General features: G+C 35.8%; 1 protein-coding gene across 5 annotated transcripts in view; it reads right to left on the reverse strand.

The window, feature by feature from the left end:
* Ano5 (anoctamin 5) overlaps positions 1 to 14,896 on the reverse strand; it is an 88,810-nt gene extending 73,914 nt beyond the window's left edge. For 3 of the 5 annotated variants that reach the window (XM_047517492.1, XM_047517491.1, XM_047517490.1), the window contains exons 1-2: positions 14,400 to 14,896; positions 7,229 to 7,275 (exon numbers count right to left, since the gene is read on the reverse strand). In XM_047517492.1, the coding sequence (XP_047373448.1) occupies positions 7,229 to 7,275; positions 14,400 to 14,859 (507 nt within the window). In that variant the 5' untranslated portion in view covers positions 14,860 to 14,896. Of the gene's footprint in view, positions 1 to 7,228; positions 7,276 to 10,218; positions 10,334 to 14,399 lie in introns of all 5 variants that reach the window. The other 2 variants (XM_047517494.1, XM_047517493.1) reach the window with 1 other exon arrangement.
* Between the last annotated feature and the right edge of the window lie 3,606 nt (positions 14,897 to 18,502).

The raw sequence follows: 18,502 nt of genomic DNA on the forward strand, positions 1-18,502 counted from the left end.
AATGGATAATTTTTTAGAAAATTTTAAGCTACCAACATGCAATCAGAAATAAATAGAAAGCTTGAACAAACCAGAGATTGAAGAAATAATTATAACCTAACAGCAAAGAAAAGCCCAGAACCAGAATGAATTCATAGCTCAATTTTACATAGTGTTCTTAAAATAGTATTTTTAAAGAAGTAATAGTGTGAGGTGACTCATGTTACATTCTTATATGAATATTCCACAATGAAACCCATTATTGTGTATAAATAATATGCACCAATAAAAACTTAAGCTAAAATGGGAAAAATAAAAGAAATATGGAATGATTAAGAGCAAACTCAGCTCCTAAATTTCATACATAAAATACCAATTTATGTAGTTTCACTTCATGGACTCCTCATAAACTTTTTCTTAATTATGTAAAATTAACTATATATATAAACTTGAGCAAGTTAACCTCTCTACATCATGACATCCACACAGCAAAATTAAGTTCTCAATATTGTTTTTTTTAAATTAATCTTTATTTACTTTCCAGTGGTCATATGATAAATTTGTCATTTGTATCATAAATTTTCAATTCATATGCATTTTCTTATCTCCAGACTAACAATGTTCAATGATGACCTATATTAATTTTAAATCAGAGATAACTCAACACTCTAGAATTCAGACCTTTAACTCCTTAAGCAGTCATGAAAGTATAGAAAATCTTTTCAATGTACAAAACAATTTTGAAATAATGAACCTGGAATTTCTATATATACTTGCCTTGAAATAGTCCAAACATTCATCAGTCCATGAGCCCAACATTTGCTAATGGACTAAATTGTCCATTGATTTTAGTCATCTCTGTCTCGATCCAATACTTGGATGAATATTATATTATCATATTTCTTTTTAACAATTGACTTGAACTTTTGTTTTTATGGCACTTGAGTATTGGTAGGAAAACCTGGCATTAAAGAATGTAGGTTGCACTTACTTTAAAAATATTTTTAGGGCTGGGGTTGTGGCTCAGTGGTAGAGCATGTGCATAGCACGTGTGAGGCACTGGGTTCAATCCTCAGCACCCACATAAAAATAAATGAATGAAATTTTTAAAAATATTTTGAAATAACAGCTTCATGGGAATTTTCCAAAATAGTACATAGAGATCTTATATACCCTCCAATCAATTTCCCCTAATGATTGCATCTTATGTAATAACAGAAAAATATCAAAACCAGGAAACTGATATGAGTACAATGTGTGTATAGTTCTGTGTTGTTTTATCACAGATGTACATTTGTGTGAGAACCATACCAATCAATATACAGATCTATTCCATCCATGAAGATCTCCCTCATGCAACCCTTTTAAATTTATGTCCATTTTCCTTTTTTCAATGTCAATATCCCCTAGGAACCACTATTTTTTCTTCATGTGTATAATGTTGTCTCAGGAGTGTTATAAAAATCAAGTGAAAAATGTGTATACTTCTGAGATTTTTTGTTTTATTCAGCACAATGCCCTGTGGCCAAGTTGTGTACATATATCACATTTTGGAGATTCCACAAAAGATTAGGAAAGGAATCACCATATGACCCAACTATTCTAGTCCTTGATATTTATTCAAAATAGCAGAAATCGCATATATACTGACACAAGAATATCAATGTTTACAGCAGCAGAGTACACAAAAGCCAAGTTATGGAAAGTGCCTAACAGTTGTCTGTCAACATGAATATATTTTCATGTGCTTATTTGTCACCTATATTTCCTCTTTACTAAAATGTCTCATCACATACTTTATCCATTTTCTAAATGAGTTAATTTTTAATATTAAATATTTTTATTATATAGATGATCCTCAACTTACTATGGGGTTATGTTTAAATAAGTTCATCACAAGTTGAATATGTTCCAAGATGAAAGTGCATTTAATCAACCTAACCTACCAAGCATCATAGTTCAGCAACACAGTATACTCTAAAGGATTGTTTGTTTCCCCTTATGAATGTGTGGGTGACTGTATTTTGCTGCTGCTGCTACCTAGTATACAAACAGAATATCATGCCACATATTACCACTTCAAGAAAAGACAAGACTTCAAAATTTAGGGTATAATTTATACTGAACGTATATTATTCTCATATGATAACATACAGAAAAACATAAATTGGCCTATAAGTAGGGGACCATCCCTATACCATAGATACAAGTACTTTGTCAGATAAATCATATGTAAATATTTCTCCCGGTGTGTAACTTGTACTAACAACTCTGTAAATTTTCCTAGGATCTTTCACAGGAAAAGATATACTTAATATGACAAACCCCAATGCATCAATTTTTTTCTCTTATAGATCATGCTTTTCTGTCACATTTAAAATCTCTTTGACATGACTTGGTTTCCAGAGAGTTTAACTTACTTTTTCTTCAATAAGTTTTATAGTTTTGTGTTTTACATTTAAACCTATATTCAGCACTGAATTAATTCTGTATGAGGTATGAAATTTAGGTTGACGTTCCCAAGGTTGCCGTGAGTACACAAATGCTCCAGCACCATTTGGTGAAAAGATTATCTTTCCTCCAATCAACTGGTTTTTGTACATTTGCCAAAAATCATTTTGCAGAATATGTGTGAGGCTATTTTAAGATCTTTTTATTTTTCACTAATCTATATGGCTTTCCCTCTCCAGAATACAGCTAAAAAAAAAAAAAATACACCTAGAAATAGAATGTATTAGTGATTGTTTCTACTTTATTCTTCTTTCCAGAAATTGGTTTATCTCTTACTTCCTTGTCATTTCCATATTTTTTAAGAATAATCTTGTCTATATCTATAAAATGTCATGCAGAAATTTTGACTAGAATTGCATTAACCTATATGCCAACTGGGATTTTCATATGTTCATTGCTAGTATATATAAATACAATTGAGTTCTACATGATTCTCTTGTATTCCATGACCTTACTCACCTCACATACTAGTTGCAGGTTTATTTGGTTTTGTTTTTACTTATTTCTTAGGAGTTTCAATATACCATCATATTTTCTATATACCATCATATTTTCTGCAAATAGGGAAAGTTTTATTTGTTCCTTTCTGTCCTGTATACCTTTTATTTTCTTGTCTTATAACAAGACTGTCAGTACTTTCTTTAATAGAAATGGAAAGTGAGGATATCCTTGCTTTGTTCCTGATCTTATGGAGAAAGTTTTCAATCCTTTACTATAAAACATAATGTTATTGCAGGTATTTTGTGGATATTCTTTATCAGATTGAGAAAATAACACTCTATTCCTACTTTTCTGAGAGTTTGTATAGGTTTTGTTCTTTATCTTTAATGCCTGGGCATTGAATTTTAATAATTTTTTCTAATAAAATAAGATTTTTATTCCTTAGCTTATTAATATGATATTTTTCAAATAATAAAGGACATTTCCATCACTGGAATAAACTCCACTTGGTCATGGTATATAGTTCTTTTTATACATTACTGAACTTTATTTGCTAATATTTTACTAAGTATATTTTGTTTATGTCATGAGGGATATTATTTTTGGTTTTGTGAATCTCCATTTTATTTTTCATGAATATCCTTAAACCTTCCTTGATTTAATTAGGCCTGGATTTTCTTTTCATTCTCCAAGTGTATTTCACTGGCTCTAGATTTCTGCATTTATAGTTTTATGAGCCCTTGAAAATTTCTGTACCATTTCCTTTAGACTTTGTGAATTCTTATAAGAAATCTACTATCATTTTAATTATTCTCCTAGAGTTAAAGTGTTGTTTTCTTCACTGCTTTCAAAATTTTTTTTTCCTAATTTTCAATTTTAAGAGTTAGTTTTAATTTGATTCATCTGAATTATTTTGGATTCATCCTGTTTGTGGTTCCCTCAGTTCTTTAATCTGTTGGTCCTTATGTCTTTTGACAGTCTGGTATTTCCAGTGATGATTTTCTTGATTATGTCTGTAGTTCACTTTCTGTCTCCTCTCTTAGGACTCTACTATCCTGAATGTTATGCCTTTTGTTAAGCTCCACAGGTTCCTTTGCTAGTCACATTGGGCAACTCTTTTATCTTCACCATTAGGGATTCCTTCCTCTATACCTTTGATTTTCCTAATAAGTATTTTCTAAAGTTTCTATTTTATTCTTTATACTTCTAATTTTTGATGTCATCTCAGCATTGGCATATGTTATTCATCTTTTCTCATTCTTGCTGAGACACTTCCATTTCTTGGTATTGTGAGTCATTTCCTATAGAAACATAGATTTAGGGATTTAATGTCTTTAAACTATTGATTTTATTTAAATCTGCTGATGCTAATTGCAGGTGAGTAAGTAGGGTGATGCCTCACTTCTAAGTGGTAACAGAAGTCCAGGTTTTCCACTCAGCCTCTATGGTCCTGGAAGAAGGCAGCAGTGAAAAAGGGTTTCTCATTATTGCTTAGTTGGGGTGGGAATCCAATCTCAACCCTAGGCCCTCCCTGATTCCAAGAACAAGGATGCCTCATTATTGCTCCCCAAATGGCCTCACTGTCACTGTGGTGGGGGAAGGGCAGAGGTAGCTTCTCTTCCTGTGGGCAGTGATGAAGCTTCTGACTTACCACCAGGCAACCTCTGATACCTACCCAGCAAGGAAGGGTTTCTGCACTGTTTTATCACTACTGGATGTGGAAGTCCAGGCTCCTCACATGGTCTCCACTAACATCATGAAGGGACAGGTTGTCAAAGAGACTTGTGTCAACCCAGAGGGAATGAAAGTCCCAGCTCTCTATTCAAAATTCCCTGGCACCAACCCTACAGGGAGGTGGAGTACTTCATCACCGCCAGGTGGGGGTAAAAGTCTAGCCTCCACTTGTGAGCTCTGGTAGAGGGGATGGTCATAGGCATGATTCCCCCCACTCCTTTTATAGTCAATAAATACTTTATTTATTGGCTATAACTTTTCTGTATTCCTAGGTCAGCTTTTTCCTATGCAGAGTAAGCACTTCTTGAGGCTTTCTGTTACTGTGTCAGCATTTCCAGGTTACTGGCTTCTCCAACACCCTGTCTGCAACATACAAAGGAAAGAGTAAACCCAAGAACTAACTTTGTGTTTTTCTCTTGTGCTTCAAGGCTGCCGATTGGTCTGTCTTCTTCTAACTTTCAAGTACCATTATGTTTGTTTTATATATGATGTCCAGAAGTTTTAGCTGTACTTAGCAGAATAAACAGGAAAAAAGAAATTTCTACATCTTCCTGAAAGCAGTAACTTGCAGTTATGACTATGTCAATATGAACAAAAAGAAAATAATAATGTATTTGTTATTATTGAATTGGATTAGTCAATCTCATAAGATAAATCTTTGTCTAAAGACAGGAAAACTTAGGTTTCATGATCTATATTTTCTAAACAATTATATTGACTGATTTATTCACTTATGCAATATGTTCTTTTGTTACATTATATCACTTTAGTTGTGGAGACCCTGCTTTATAATGGTGATTTTCAAATCTTAGTGGCAATAAGAACCATAAGTACTTTTTAAAAAAATTTGACCACTTTAGCCTTATTCCCAAAGATTAGTAGTCATATGAGATTGAGTCCAGGAATCTGCATTTTAAAGAAATTTTTATTCAGGGGATCTTCAAAATACACTATAAAAAAAAAATCACTGGACTGTAATATCTTCATAGTACCTTCCATTTCTCATATTGCTTCTCTTAGTATTATGCTCACTGAGCTTCTAGAGGAACTTCTGGGAAATTTAAGTCAACCAGCTTATTTATTATTTGGCCAATTTATCCAGTCAACCAACCCACAGCCAACATATCCTGAAAGAATGTGTTTCCTCAGGTGGTAATTTCTTGTTATTCCTAGAGTTCCCGCCCCCGCAATGCCAGGATAGAACCCAGGGCACATTATACTTACTGGGGAAGTGTTCTATCACTGAGTTACATCCCCAGCTCTTTTTACTTTGCCCAAATGTATCTCAAGCTTGCAATCCTCCCATTTGACCCTCCTGAGTAACTGGGATTACACTAGAAATCCATTTTAAAAAGACTGATTATATCCGACTAGATACCTCTAACCGAACTTCAGTGCATCTACCTCTGTAAGCACTACTCACAGAGTTCTAAATCAACTACAGTCTACCAGAAAGATTAATTTTTTAAATTATTTTTAGTGTCAATGGACATTTATTTTATTTATTTATATGTGGTGCTGAGAATCGAACACATTACCTCACACATGCTGGGCAAGCGCTCTACCACTGAGCCACAACCCCAGCACAGAAAGTTTATTTTATTGAAACACTTTTAGAATGTTTATGCTTGGCATAGAAATAAACTAAATTGTAGTGTTTTTTGAAAGCTTATATAAATAAAATAAGACCTCTGGTTGAAATAATTCTGGGAGTTTTTACAAGTTGTATAGTTATTCCTCAGTATATGCAGGGATTGGTTCCAGTATCCCCTATAGATACCAAAATCCATCAATGCCCAAGTCCATTAAATAAAATGGCATGAAATTTGCATATAGAGTACAACCAATTTTCTGCATACCATAAAACATCTCTAAATTACTTATAACATATAATATAATGTAAATGCTATGTAAGTAGAATTTATTGCATTGTTTAGAGGATAATGACAAAGAAAAAACACATATGTTCAATACAGACACAATTATCTTTTCTGAATATTTTTGATCTTCAGTTGATTAAAGTCATAGACATGAAGCCCAAACAAAAAAAGGGTCAACTCTGTCTCACTTTATTATTTATTGTGCCATTCAATAACGTTTTTTTTAACTAAGGTTGAGTCACTTGAACTCCAGCAGAGTGACAGATTAAAACACATAACATATTAATAATTCTTAACATAAAATGTTGTCACGAATAAGCTTGTATTAAGCTGTCGCAGAGTGTTTGGCTGAATACTATTACTTTGTGTATTAAAATCAAGAATATCTGAGTTCATTTCACAAAAAACCTTAAAACATATTCAACTTAGGTTTGTTCCTCATAACATTTTCTAATTTCTAATTTTCTAGTATTAGAAAAATCTAATACTAATTCTGCATGAAAGACATGGACTTTGGTTTACTAATGAAAAAATAAATAGGTTGGAGGACAAAATAAAACGTAGCATGAGTAAATAACTGAAATGCAAAGACTTAACTGTTCATAGGAAGGACACTGCTAACTTTGCCTTGGTAAATTTTATCTCTTACATACAAGGGGTTAATACATATATATTTCACTTACTTCACTCATTTGGATACTATAGGTGATATCTCTATTGCTGCTTTTCCCTAGATAAAAAAAGAAACAGAAAAACATGTTTCATTGGTCAGCTGGTTGACTACTTTCAAAAGCTTACACAAAGATAAAACTGGAATTCAACAAATGAAATTCAAAACAAAAATACTGGGAGAATACCTGCAAGATCATTCTGGGTATAAACTGTTGAAAACAGCCTACAAAAGACATTTGCTGAAACCTGTTTATGATCTAAGGGAAAATGTCAATTACTGATATATAGGATATAATCTCACCCACTAAGAAATAAACTTAACTTTGATCAATGGAGTTATCAAACCATAGGTAAAAACCACTAAGAAGAAAACATCCAATAGAATGTCCATTGGTATCTTCTAGTTCTTAGCATGAAACATTAAATACTTTCTCCACCTCTTTCTTGGAACTGAACCAGACTGGTTTCAGGGGAAACACTATAAGAGCATACCAGTTCTAAGCAGGTCAGATTTCTTTCCCAACATATAGATATCTTCATAGCAGGTATGTGCTCATTCATTTGGACTGATATACATGTTCAAGTAAGTTTCTAAAACTGAGAAATATTACATATAGAATTCTTATTTTTACTCTCTAGTGACTCCAACTTGGACAAATACTATGAAATACTTAAAACTCAAAAAATTCCTACATAAAAAGTTTTAAAGTAAATATCACAATGTGAATGAAATCAAATGCTGGTACCACTTAAAAGCCATCCATAATAACTAAAATTTTAGGAAGAGTTAGTATATGTTTTGAGAAAAGAGAAAATACAAATCTACCATTTGTATACTTTCCAGCATCCAAGAAACAATTCATTTCACAAAATATTAAATGTGTTACATGAAAAGGATTTAATTTACAACAGTCCAATTCATTTTTACAGATTATTCAAATCACTAATGATTGGTAAGAATCACAAGAAGTACAGTATCATAAATGTTTTGAGAAATAAAGTCTATATTCAAAATATAGTATATTGTTATACCTGTTCTAACTCACTAGTTAATATTATTAATCTCTTACTTTGCCTATTTTATAAGTTAAACTTTATCAAAGATATAATATCATAAGAAAAAATCCACAATATACCTATATATAGGACTTGGTTTCTGAGGTTTCTGGAATCCTCCCAGGGTCTTAAAATGTATTCCCCACAAATAAGGGGGGACTACTGTTGGAGATGTAGGATGTGCTCTACCAAGCTAAACAAAACATTCCCTATCCTCCCTTAGAAGAGTACATCAAAGTTCAAAGCTCTCAACTATCATGTAAATGGCATAATGTCTATCTCATAAGGTTTGTGTGAGTATTAACAAGAGGCCAACAAATAATATTTTTTGATACTGCTGTTACTCTTAAGATATGTTCTGTTTCTCATTAATTTTAAAAACTATTATAAACTCCTTTGGGTTAAGTTTCAAAGTGTCAAATGGAGTTTAAATAATTTCTATTTGCATTTATTTTGTTGTTGTTGTTGCTGTAGAAGGATCTGCTCTTAAAACGCTGTTATTATAGCAAAGGTGAAAACTAACCAACTAGAGCTGAACTTCTCTGAGTGGAGACTTTATCACGTAAAAGAGAATAATATAAATTAAAATACTCTGAAAATATGTCATACAGTGCCATCAAAAGAAATGTTTTCCCATGAATACTACCTTGAAACACAACTCAAAATTTCACAATGTTCAGAACACCTCTCACTGTATTCGAACATGAACTGCATACTAATCTAATGTTCTTGTGTTACGATCTGGATGTGATTTAAGGGCATCCCCCAAAGGTTCAGCTTCTGAAGGCTTAGTCCCCACTGTGGCAGCTTTGAGAGAGGGTGGAACTCTTAAAAGGGAGAGCCCAGTAGGAGATAATTAGGTCACTGGAGCAACACTCTTGGAAGAGACTAATGTGGTACTCAGTGAACCCAATTAAAACAAATGCAAGTTTTTTATAAAAAAGAGCAAGTCTTGCCCCTGAATTTTTCTTATTTCCTGTCTTGCCTCCCTCTCATACAAAACTGCCATAATGCCATTCACAATGCTTTGATATACCCATAAGGTCCTCAGGATAAATAGATGGGATCATCTAATCTTGGTCTTACAATCTCCAAAAACTATGAACTAATTAAATACTTTTTCTTTATAAAGTATCCAGTCTCAGCTATTTTGTTATAGCAACACAAAATGAACTATACCTTATAATGAATAAAGAATAATATTTTAAGAAATACATTTTTTGACTCTCAAGGTACCATATTTGAACATTGATATGAGGAGGCTTTTATTTTCTTGGTGAAAAAAAAAAACAGTCACTATTATACTGAAGAAGAATGCATCAAACAAAATATCATTCCAAGGACAGAACAATCAAATGAGTACAAGTCTTAGGCTAGGCTTATAGAATATTTTATAATACTATTTTTATGGAAAGAAAATTGAAAAGATGCAGACACTAATCCCTCTTTTCTCTAATTATTTTTGCTCCACTTAACGGAAAACAACTAAGTTAAAAAAAAGTTTTCAAACTCCTGTCTAAACTTGATACAACACATTTATTTGAGCATTTAGAAAAGAGAAAATAAGAATCTTCTAGAAAACCTCCCATCACTTCTAGTCCTCCTCTCACACTTAACATTTAAACTCACTGCTTTCTTTCACTGAAATTAATAACTATTCTCTTCCCTTGCTGACATCTGCTTATAATTCACATTATGTCAGTTTTAACATTCTCCTTTCAGGTCTTGCCTGAAACTGCCTCAGGAGTACAGTTTGTAAGGTGAACCTTTTTCATAGGAGCACACACCATGTAAGGTGGATCCTTTTGTGAAAAGCAGAAAAATTCAAGATAGATTTATGTCCTCATACACATTGCTAGATGTTCACACATGCCATAGATTTACACAAACTTTCACACTCACTGGTGGAGTATAAAAATGTATTAACAATGCATCATCACCAAACCTCTGTCAAAACAGGTCCAGCTGAAGAGACAGGATTTGAAGCCAACAACTCCAAGTCAACTTCTTGTTACTTCTCCAAATTTTAAATGGCTGTACTCTTCTTGTGGACTAGAAACCTGAGATATGAAGGTTTGGTACCAATGATTATAAAGAATTAATGAATGGGTGCTAAAAGTAAAACCAGCTCAAAGACCAAGCTTTGAGTTTTCACTGAACGCACATTACTAAGAATATACTCTCCAGCAAACCCAGAGCCCAAAAATAGCTCTTACATTTACCAAATGGTCTTCTCAGCTTACACCCCTACCAGCAACATAAAATAAAATAGAGTTTTGTGCTAACATAACGATGTTTCTATCTACAAGAGACAACACATAAGACAGTGTCTGTAAGATTATAATATACCTAGATGTATAGTAGGCTATACCATCCATTTTTGCTTAAGTACAATCTATAATGTTCCCACAAAGTGAAATCACCTAACAATGTATTTCTCAGAATGTATCACTGAAGTTAAACAGCTCATGACTGTATACACAATCAAATATCCACATTCTTAAATGATAGATGGTTTTATTAAGCCTGATGCTTAATGTACATGCAGAGGTACAAGCAACTTTTACCTTCAACTTTCAAACTGCCTCTTTCAATGCTAACTGTTCATAAATCAAAGCATGAACACTGCAAATCAGATTCCTTATAATGTCAACTAGTTAACAGTTCAATTCCAGCGACATTGACATTTTACAGTGTTTGGTTACATAACTATTTAAGTGTATTATTACAAATTTCTAGCAGAATTTCATTTTAAAAATTAGTAGCAGTAGAAAAATGGCTAATTGGAAATATCTGAATAAAAACAGACTGAGAAAATGCAACAAATTCCAGGAATGTCTCATTCTTATATTTAACAGGCCAGATGTTAACTGTTTCTCTAGAAAGAAATCTTATTACATGTAAATCAATAGCTTAATTCTCCCATGTTTAATCTACAAAGGTGATTTAGGTAACACATAACATATAAGACTGTGGTTTACATGCAGGGAAATGAACTCACTCTAAGAAATCCTTTATTACTTTAAAATGTAAAAATGAAAGTGGCTTCTAAAAATTGATGCTGCAGAACCTAGAAATATATAACCTTCTTTGGCTAGCACTTTCGATTTTATAACTGTGTCAGTTAACTCCAGCTATATATGTATATATATATGAAAAAATATATATATATAATCTGAAAAGGAATTTCTAAAAGTCCATTGAATTGTTGATATTAAAATAAACATCTTCATCACAATGCACTTTCATAAGACCCTAGTAAATAATAGGAAAAAAATGGGCAACAAAGCCAATCCAGCAAAGTAATTGACATTTTGATTTAACATCTAGAATATAAGAGTTATCTGAGTGGCCTTGTCCACCCTGCTCCTTAGGCCCTGCTCTCACCAATGCTACACCTCTCCACAACGTGGATTCTAGATCTGTGAACAAATCTGGGCACAGATAATTGGGCAGAATAAAGTCATGGGCCCATTGATCAAATATATGTATTCCTCATCAATGTCCTATTCTCCCACCTACATCAAAATCAGATAAGGGAGCATAAATAAATTACAAAGGCTTTGGTGCATGCTTATAATTCCAACAACTCAGTAGGCTAAGGCAGGAGGTTGTCAAGTTCAAGATCAGCTCAGCAACTTATCGAGGGGTAAATAAAAGGACTGGGACTGTCTATATGGTACAGTATCACTGGGTTCAATCCCCAGAACTAGTAAATAAATAAAGAAATATTACAAAGAGTTTTACAAAGAAAAGAAAAGGGAAAACCCAAGTCATTTTTGAAAAGTAGTAAAACCTTCATAGAATGAACTTAATGCTGCATAATAACTTCATGTTAAAGTGATAGTACTTCTAAGTATAGATTCTAGTAAGTAAAATCAGATTTCAAACAACCAAAACACAGTATTAGTTAATCTCTGTAATATTACACTGAAATATCTTTTTTTCATTATATAGAGAAGGTTGGGGACATAGATCAGGGATAGAGTGCTTGCCTGGTCCATATGAGGCCCTGGGTTTAATTCCCAGCACCAAATAAATAAATAAATAAATAAATAAATAAATAAATAAATAAAATCATTATACAGAGAACATTTCATCGTATACATTTGTTCCCTCCACTCTTCCTTCAATAATGAATACAATTTTTGTCTCTCATAGTTTTATCTGAGAAGGACCAGTTTTAAGAAACTACTGAATGCTGTGAATGAAAAAACAAGTCCATTTAGACTCTTCAATTACTAGAATTACAACAGGAAATAACTCTCAACAAAAGCCTAAACCTTCCTTCAAATCAATATGGAAAAAGACTTTCAGTTTTATACTGATAAAAGCTATTTGACTGTTTTTTTGCACCACTGAACAATCATTTTTCCTAATAAATACATTATATAATTTATCAGAGCCATTATCCAAAGTTTAAGAGTTTTTAATAACTTTATTTTCTTCTATCCTCAAATTATTTTTTTATTTTTAAAAAGGGGGGCATAAGGTTCAAATGAACTAAAACGAGAACAAAAGAAGATAACAGAGTGAAAGAATAATAAGAGGACTGGTATCTAGAATATATAAAGAACTCTTAGCAATAAATAATGAAAGGAAAAGTGACTCGGATTTTAAAATGGGCAAAAGATTTGAATAAACATGTCTCCCAAGAATATATATAAGCATATATAAATATATATACATATATATGACAAATAAGCATATAAAATATTTGACACATTAGTCATTGGGAAAATGCAAATCAAAATCATATTAAGACACCACTTCACAACCACTAGAATAATTATAATAAAAGCAGACAATTACAAGTGTTAGGATGTGGAGCAATTGAAACCCTTATACATTACTGGTGTACAGACACCTGGAAAATGTTCAACACAGAGCAGCTACATGATCCAGAAATCCCCTTCCGAGGAGTATAACTCCTCAAATTGAAAACATATGTTCACATAAAAACTTGTAGATAGACATTCATAGCAGCACTACTCATGGTAGCAAAAAAAAAAAAAAAAAAAAAATAAGTGGAAATAACCTATATGACCACTATCTGATGACTGGATCAGTGTGATACATCTCTATAATGGAATATTACTAAGCAATTAACAGTAATGATGAACTGAGAAATGGATGAACTTCAAAAACATGCCAAGAGACTGAGGTCAATTGCAACAGACCATGTATTGCATGATTCTGCTTATATGAAGTGTCTGGAATAGGTAAATCTGTAGAGACAGTAAATAGATTATTGGCTGCCTGAAACTAGGGATGGAAACTGAGGAGGGTGGGGAATGACTGCATAGGCAGTTTCTATTTGGAGTGATGAAGGTGTTCTAAAATTACTTTACGGTGATGATTACAAAACTTTGTAAAACAATTGAGATTTCCTCTTTAAATGGGTGAATTTTATGGTATGTAGATTATACTTAAAGCTGTTTCAAAAGGGGAGAAGGATGCAATAATACACTATTTCTTGGCCTATGAAAACTGAATAGTAAGACTATCCTCATGTATTTTATTACTTTAAAAAAGCTGCTTTCAGGTTTAGCTCAAATTCTAAACAGGACATGAAATTATTGTCTCGGAAACAGCCTCAGAAAAATAAGTGCATTTTAAAGAGAATGTGTTTACTAAAACAGATCCACAGAGCATAGGTCTGTGCAAAGAAGGGACAAATAGTTCTCTACAGAACTAAGCCTTCAACTAAAGCTGTTCTGTTAAAACAGTAGTGTCCCCAAGAACACGCGAATCTCAAGCAGATAAACTTTAAGGTCTACGCCTCCCATAATTGAGCGTCTCCACACATGACTTGTAATCAGCAGAGAGGTAGGCAAACAGACCCCAGGGCACGCTCTAGGACCCCAGAATTGCTAGGCGTCTCAGGAGAGTCCAGGGAAGCAAGGAGGATGGCACGGGATATAGTGGGACGCAGAAACCCACCCCACCCAGCTCAAGCACGGAATGTCTGTACTGCTGTCTGTCTCGCGCAGGGCTCGCCACTCTGCGAACGTCCCCGGTTCTCCGGCGGCAGGGCCGCCAACGTCCCCCGGGGTCCATGTGCTGGGGATGGAGGGGTCCTCGCGCGCAGCCCGCCCTCCACGGCGCCTCTCCAAGGGGTCCTACCTTCCTGCTCCACCATTTCCAGGAGGTCGGGATCGCCCATCTTCGCCAGCTCGTTGATCACACTGCTCCGGGGGCGGGTGCCAGTGGCAGACCACTGCGACCAGCGGCGAGACAATTTGGGGGCGAGGCTGAAACGGATCTTGGGCCGCCGCGATTGCTGTTTGGGTACCTTGAAAATTCCGGACGTCTCTCCGTCGCTGTCCCCCTTCTCCTCCGCCCTCGGGATCGAGTGCAATTTGGCTTTCCTCTCCAGCGGGAACGTCCACTCGGCTTCGTCCGGGGACTCCGACTCCTCGCCCTTGACCCTGCGCTTCACCGACCTCTCCCGGTAGCGCTTCTGCGCCCTCTCCAAGTACGCCTCCCAGTACCAGTCCCTGGGCCTGCCTTGCCTCTTCGGGTCCTTTCCGCTCCTGCTCGCCAGACGCCTCCTTTGCACTCGGTCGCTCTTTCCCCGCCCCATTCTCTGCAGCCCAACCTCAGGACCCGCCGGCGCCCCACCCTCCGGAACCGCCATCTCCCAGGGCTCTTGCCTTTCTGGCCGGGCGCCGGCCCCCTCCTGTTCTCCACCCCGCCAGCCGGCCAGCTGCGGCCGGGGCTCCTCCACCTGCGGGCCCTGCCCGCGGCCAGCCGCCTCCCTGCCCTCCTGCCTGCCGCCCGCCTCCTGGCCCTCCAGCCTCCGACCCTCTGGATCCTCCTGCTCCATTCTCAACAGGCTCCGCTCGTCCTCTCCCCGGGCCACCCTAGTCCCTGACTCCTGGCTCTCGGCGACGATCGCCCTCCTCTCTGAACCTTCCTCTGAGCCCCACAGGTGGGCGAAACACTGCCTCAGCCAGTTGGCCAGGTCCTCATTCATCCGTCTGGCCCTCACCCTCCGTGGGTGCCACCGGGAGAGAACCCCCTCCCGCTTCGGGAGTTATTTTTTGTAGGGTGAGAAAAGTCCCCGTCCCTTAAAGAGACCCCACCCCATTAAGGCCCGGGTCGCCCAGATTTCAGCAGACCCTGCCCGCCTAAGTCTGAGCACTTTTCTCTGAGCACTTCCAGCTGCCCCAACGCTGAACAGAATCTTTTCTAGTTGAAAGGCCAGAGATTGAGGTCAGCCTCTGCTCCTTAAAAGTTGAATAGCTTTGGACAAATTTCTATAAGCATCAGTTTCCACATTTTTAGATGAGAATAATAGTATCCACCTGAAGGGGTGTTGTGAGGAGCAGAGTATTTGGCACAGAAAGTGTTATAAATTTGGCTATTATTCAAATCAGCCCGTATCATTTTGAGCCCTGCTCTACCTCAATCCCTTAGTGCCCCGAGAACTTTAACCTGATGCAGAGTGAGTGGGCCCCACTGCTTACAGACCTCTCTGAATTGGTTCTGTGTTGTTGAGACCCTGTCAACTGCCAGCTCCACTGTAGTCGGGAGATAAGAATTAAGGTCCAATGGGGAGTGGAGGACAGATGAGAGGTGATGAACCCAAAGGTGAGGCAGACATCTGAGCTCACTGGTGATACTGCGGTTTACCAGTGACCAGTTCTGCTCCCTCTAATCTTGAAGTTCCAACACTAGAGAAGCACGCTAAGGCAAGCATATTAAGCAAGTTTTATTTAAAGGTAATAATACAGACTTTTGGGGGGGGCGGGGGAGAAGGGGACCATGGCTGATGTTCTAAAGTCCCAAGAAGTGAGCACACCCCTACCTCTTTTATAGGTTAAGGTCTCTTCTGTTCTCCAGTTCTCTCTCCCCTTATCTCTCCTTCCTGCCTACATGACTAGGCCTGGTTTTGCAGGTGAGATACATAAAGTGAGAAGCAATTGGGCAGGGGGAGGGCCAAAGTGATTCATTCAACCAGGCAGGGGCCCAGGGGGCATTAATTAGCAGCTCCTTGCTTGCAGTCCTTGATAAGGGCAGGTAAATTTGGTAATCAATGGGTTCTGGAGATCCTTGACTTTCCATTCTCCCAGGGGCAATCTCCAACTTCCAGAGGCAGATGGCTTTCATGGCCTCCATTTCCTCGATTTGACCTGATCCCCAATTTCTACACTAACTGCCTGTCCCCAATTCTGGTTTCACTGGGAGAGCCTTGTGAATGTTAAGGAGGTCCTGAGTTTTGAACTGATTTGAGAATAAGGATGAAGTGACCCAAGAAAATTTGGTCTTTATTCATTGTACTTTCCCCCCATTCCACTGATATTTTCAAACTCAGAATCACCTTTTGCAGATGAGGAACTGGCCTAGAGAGAGGTGTTTTAAAATTTGCGAAGGTCATGGTTTACTACAGAACTGAAATCACTTTTCACCTGTGTCTTCCCTACTTAAACTTCTAGGAATATATCAGTTCTTGCCAAGTGATTCAAGACTATGCGCAATTCCCTAGTTGATGTGTTCTGGAATTGTGTTTGAAAGGTGAATATATGCAAGTCAAGAAATAGAATTACATGTAATTATAATAAATGGCTAATGATGACCAAAATGTTCTTTATCTCTTTATTTTTAAACTTTGTTTCATTCTAATCAATGTTTGATAACGTGAATATTTCAAATGTTCTTCCTATATGATAAGTATTCTACATATAGATGCTGTGGATGTTGTGAGTAACAGGTGGGTAGAATCTTTGCTTTACATAGATTAAATAAATGTAAAGACAAAATTATTTTTCTATAATTTGTATAATTGTTTTATATTTCTTGATTCTGCAGAATATTTGAAGTGACATATAGGAAAGATATTAGGTACTGATATTTTGCCCAAAATTCAATAAAATATTTTTTGAAACCAAATTTGCTCATATTTTGTCAACTTTCTTTAAACTTTGTTAATAAAATGTTGAAAACCAGCTGTGTTCTTTTCACAAAGTTCTGTATGTTAACCATAACTCTTTAAATCTTGAGACATATTCTCTGTATTTGAATCACTGAAATATTTTTGTTGCTTATCCAACAAAATTTTACAATTTCCTCCATCACTGCACCTTGCCTCTTTGCACACAGACTTCAATCATTCATTTCCAGAACAATATTCTAAATACTGAATACATGTTCCTTGAATGTAGTTGAATACACAGTTAAGTACTGTATTGGGATCCAAAAGACTTGGCTTGGCTTGGTTCCCCCACCCCAAATGATTTCACTTTTTGTTTAAATTATTACAAGCATCTGGTAACACCTTTATTTAACTTTCTTGTTAGGTCCTCTAAAGTATGCAAAATTATTAATTATTATACAAACATCTACAAAGCTATAAATAGTGACACTTTGGAAACTAAGCTACTTAGTGACCACTTAAAATACTCGTTTGCCAACTGATGTGGAAAAGTATGAATTTGCTAAAGGAAAGGCACCTTTGGGTTCTCAACATATAGTGTATGAAAGAAAGTTTGAGTATATAATAGTCACTGGTATGTACTTAAACAACATCTACATGTGGATTTTTTTTTTTAATTCTACCAGTCAATTGGATCAGTGGACTTATTTTGAAGAGTGTAAGTTCATGAGGTAGAATTTGAATGCCAAAAAAAGACTCAGGAAGCCAACTAATGAATCCTTCTTCCTTCTGATACTTAAAACAAAGATACAGCACCTCTAGTCTGGTCTGGATCAATCTCAATTTCTCTACATGTCAAACTTTGACTCCTAGAATAAGTTTCCTCCTTTTGAATTATTTGTCATGCAATTTTTTTAACCCCTAAAAGTATCATTTACTTCATGTATTTTCAACATCACTGTAGCCCACAAAAAAATAGTATACTCTAATGTATGGAGCTTTGTGAAAGGACTCAAAAGACCTGCAAACCCATTTTTGCCCCACAAGAATGTGAGCAGTACAATGACAATGGACAGTTGACTTGGCTTCTTTGAAGCCCAGGTCTCATCTCTGAAATATAAAGGTTCTTATTTGGTTCAATTTTCTTCTGACATTGTTGTGAAAGTCAAATGAATTATATGCATTAAAGTATTTTGGAAACAATAAAAATGTAACAAACATGAGAAAGTTTTATCAACTTCCAGAGGTAAAATAATAGATTTACCACTAGATAGAAATACTAGATGGGGTATTGCTTCCCTTCAAAAAATGCAACTTCACTATTTCTCTGAAATATGTAGGTACTTTCTGA

Source organism: Sciurus carolinensis, chromosome 11 (genome assembly GCF_902686445.1).
Source record: "Sciurus carolinensis chromosome 11, mSciCar1.2, whole genome shotgun sequence".
In the NCBI taxonomy this organism is placed as follows: Eukaryota; Metazoa; Chordata; class Mammalia; order Rodentia; family Sciuridae; genus Sciurus; species Sciurus carolinensis.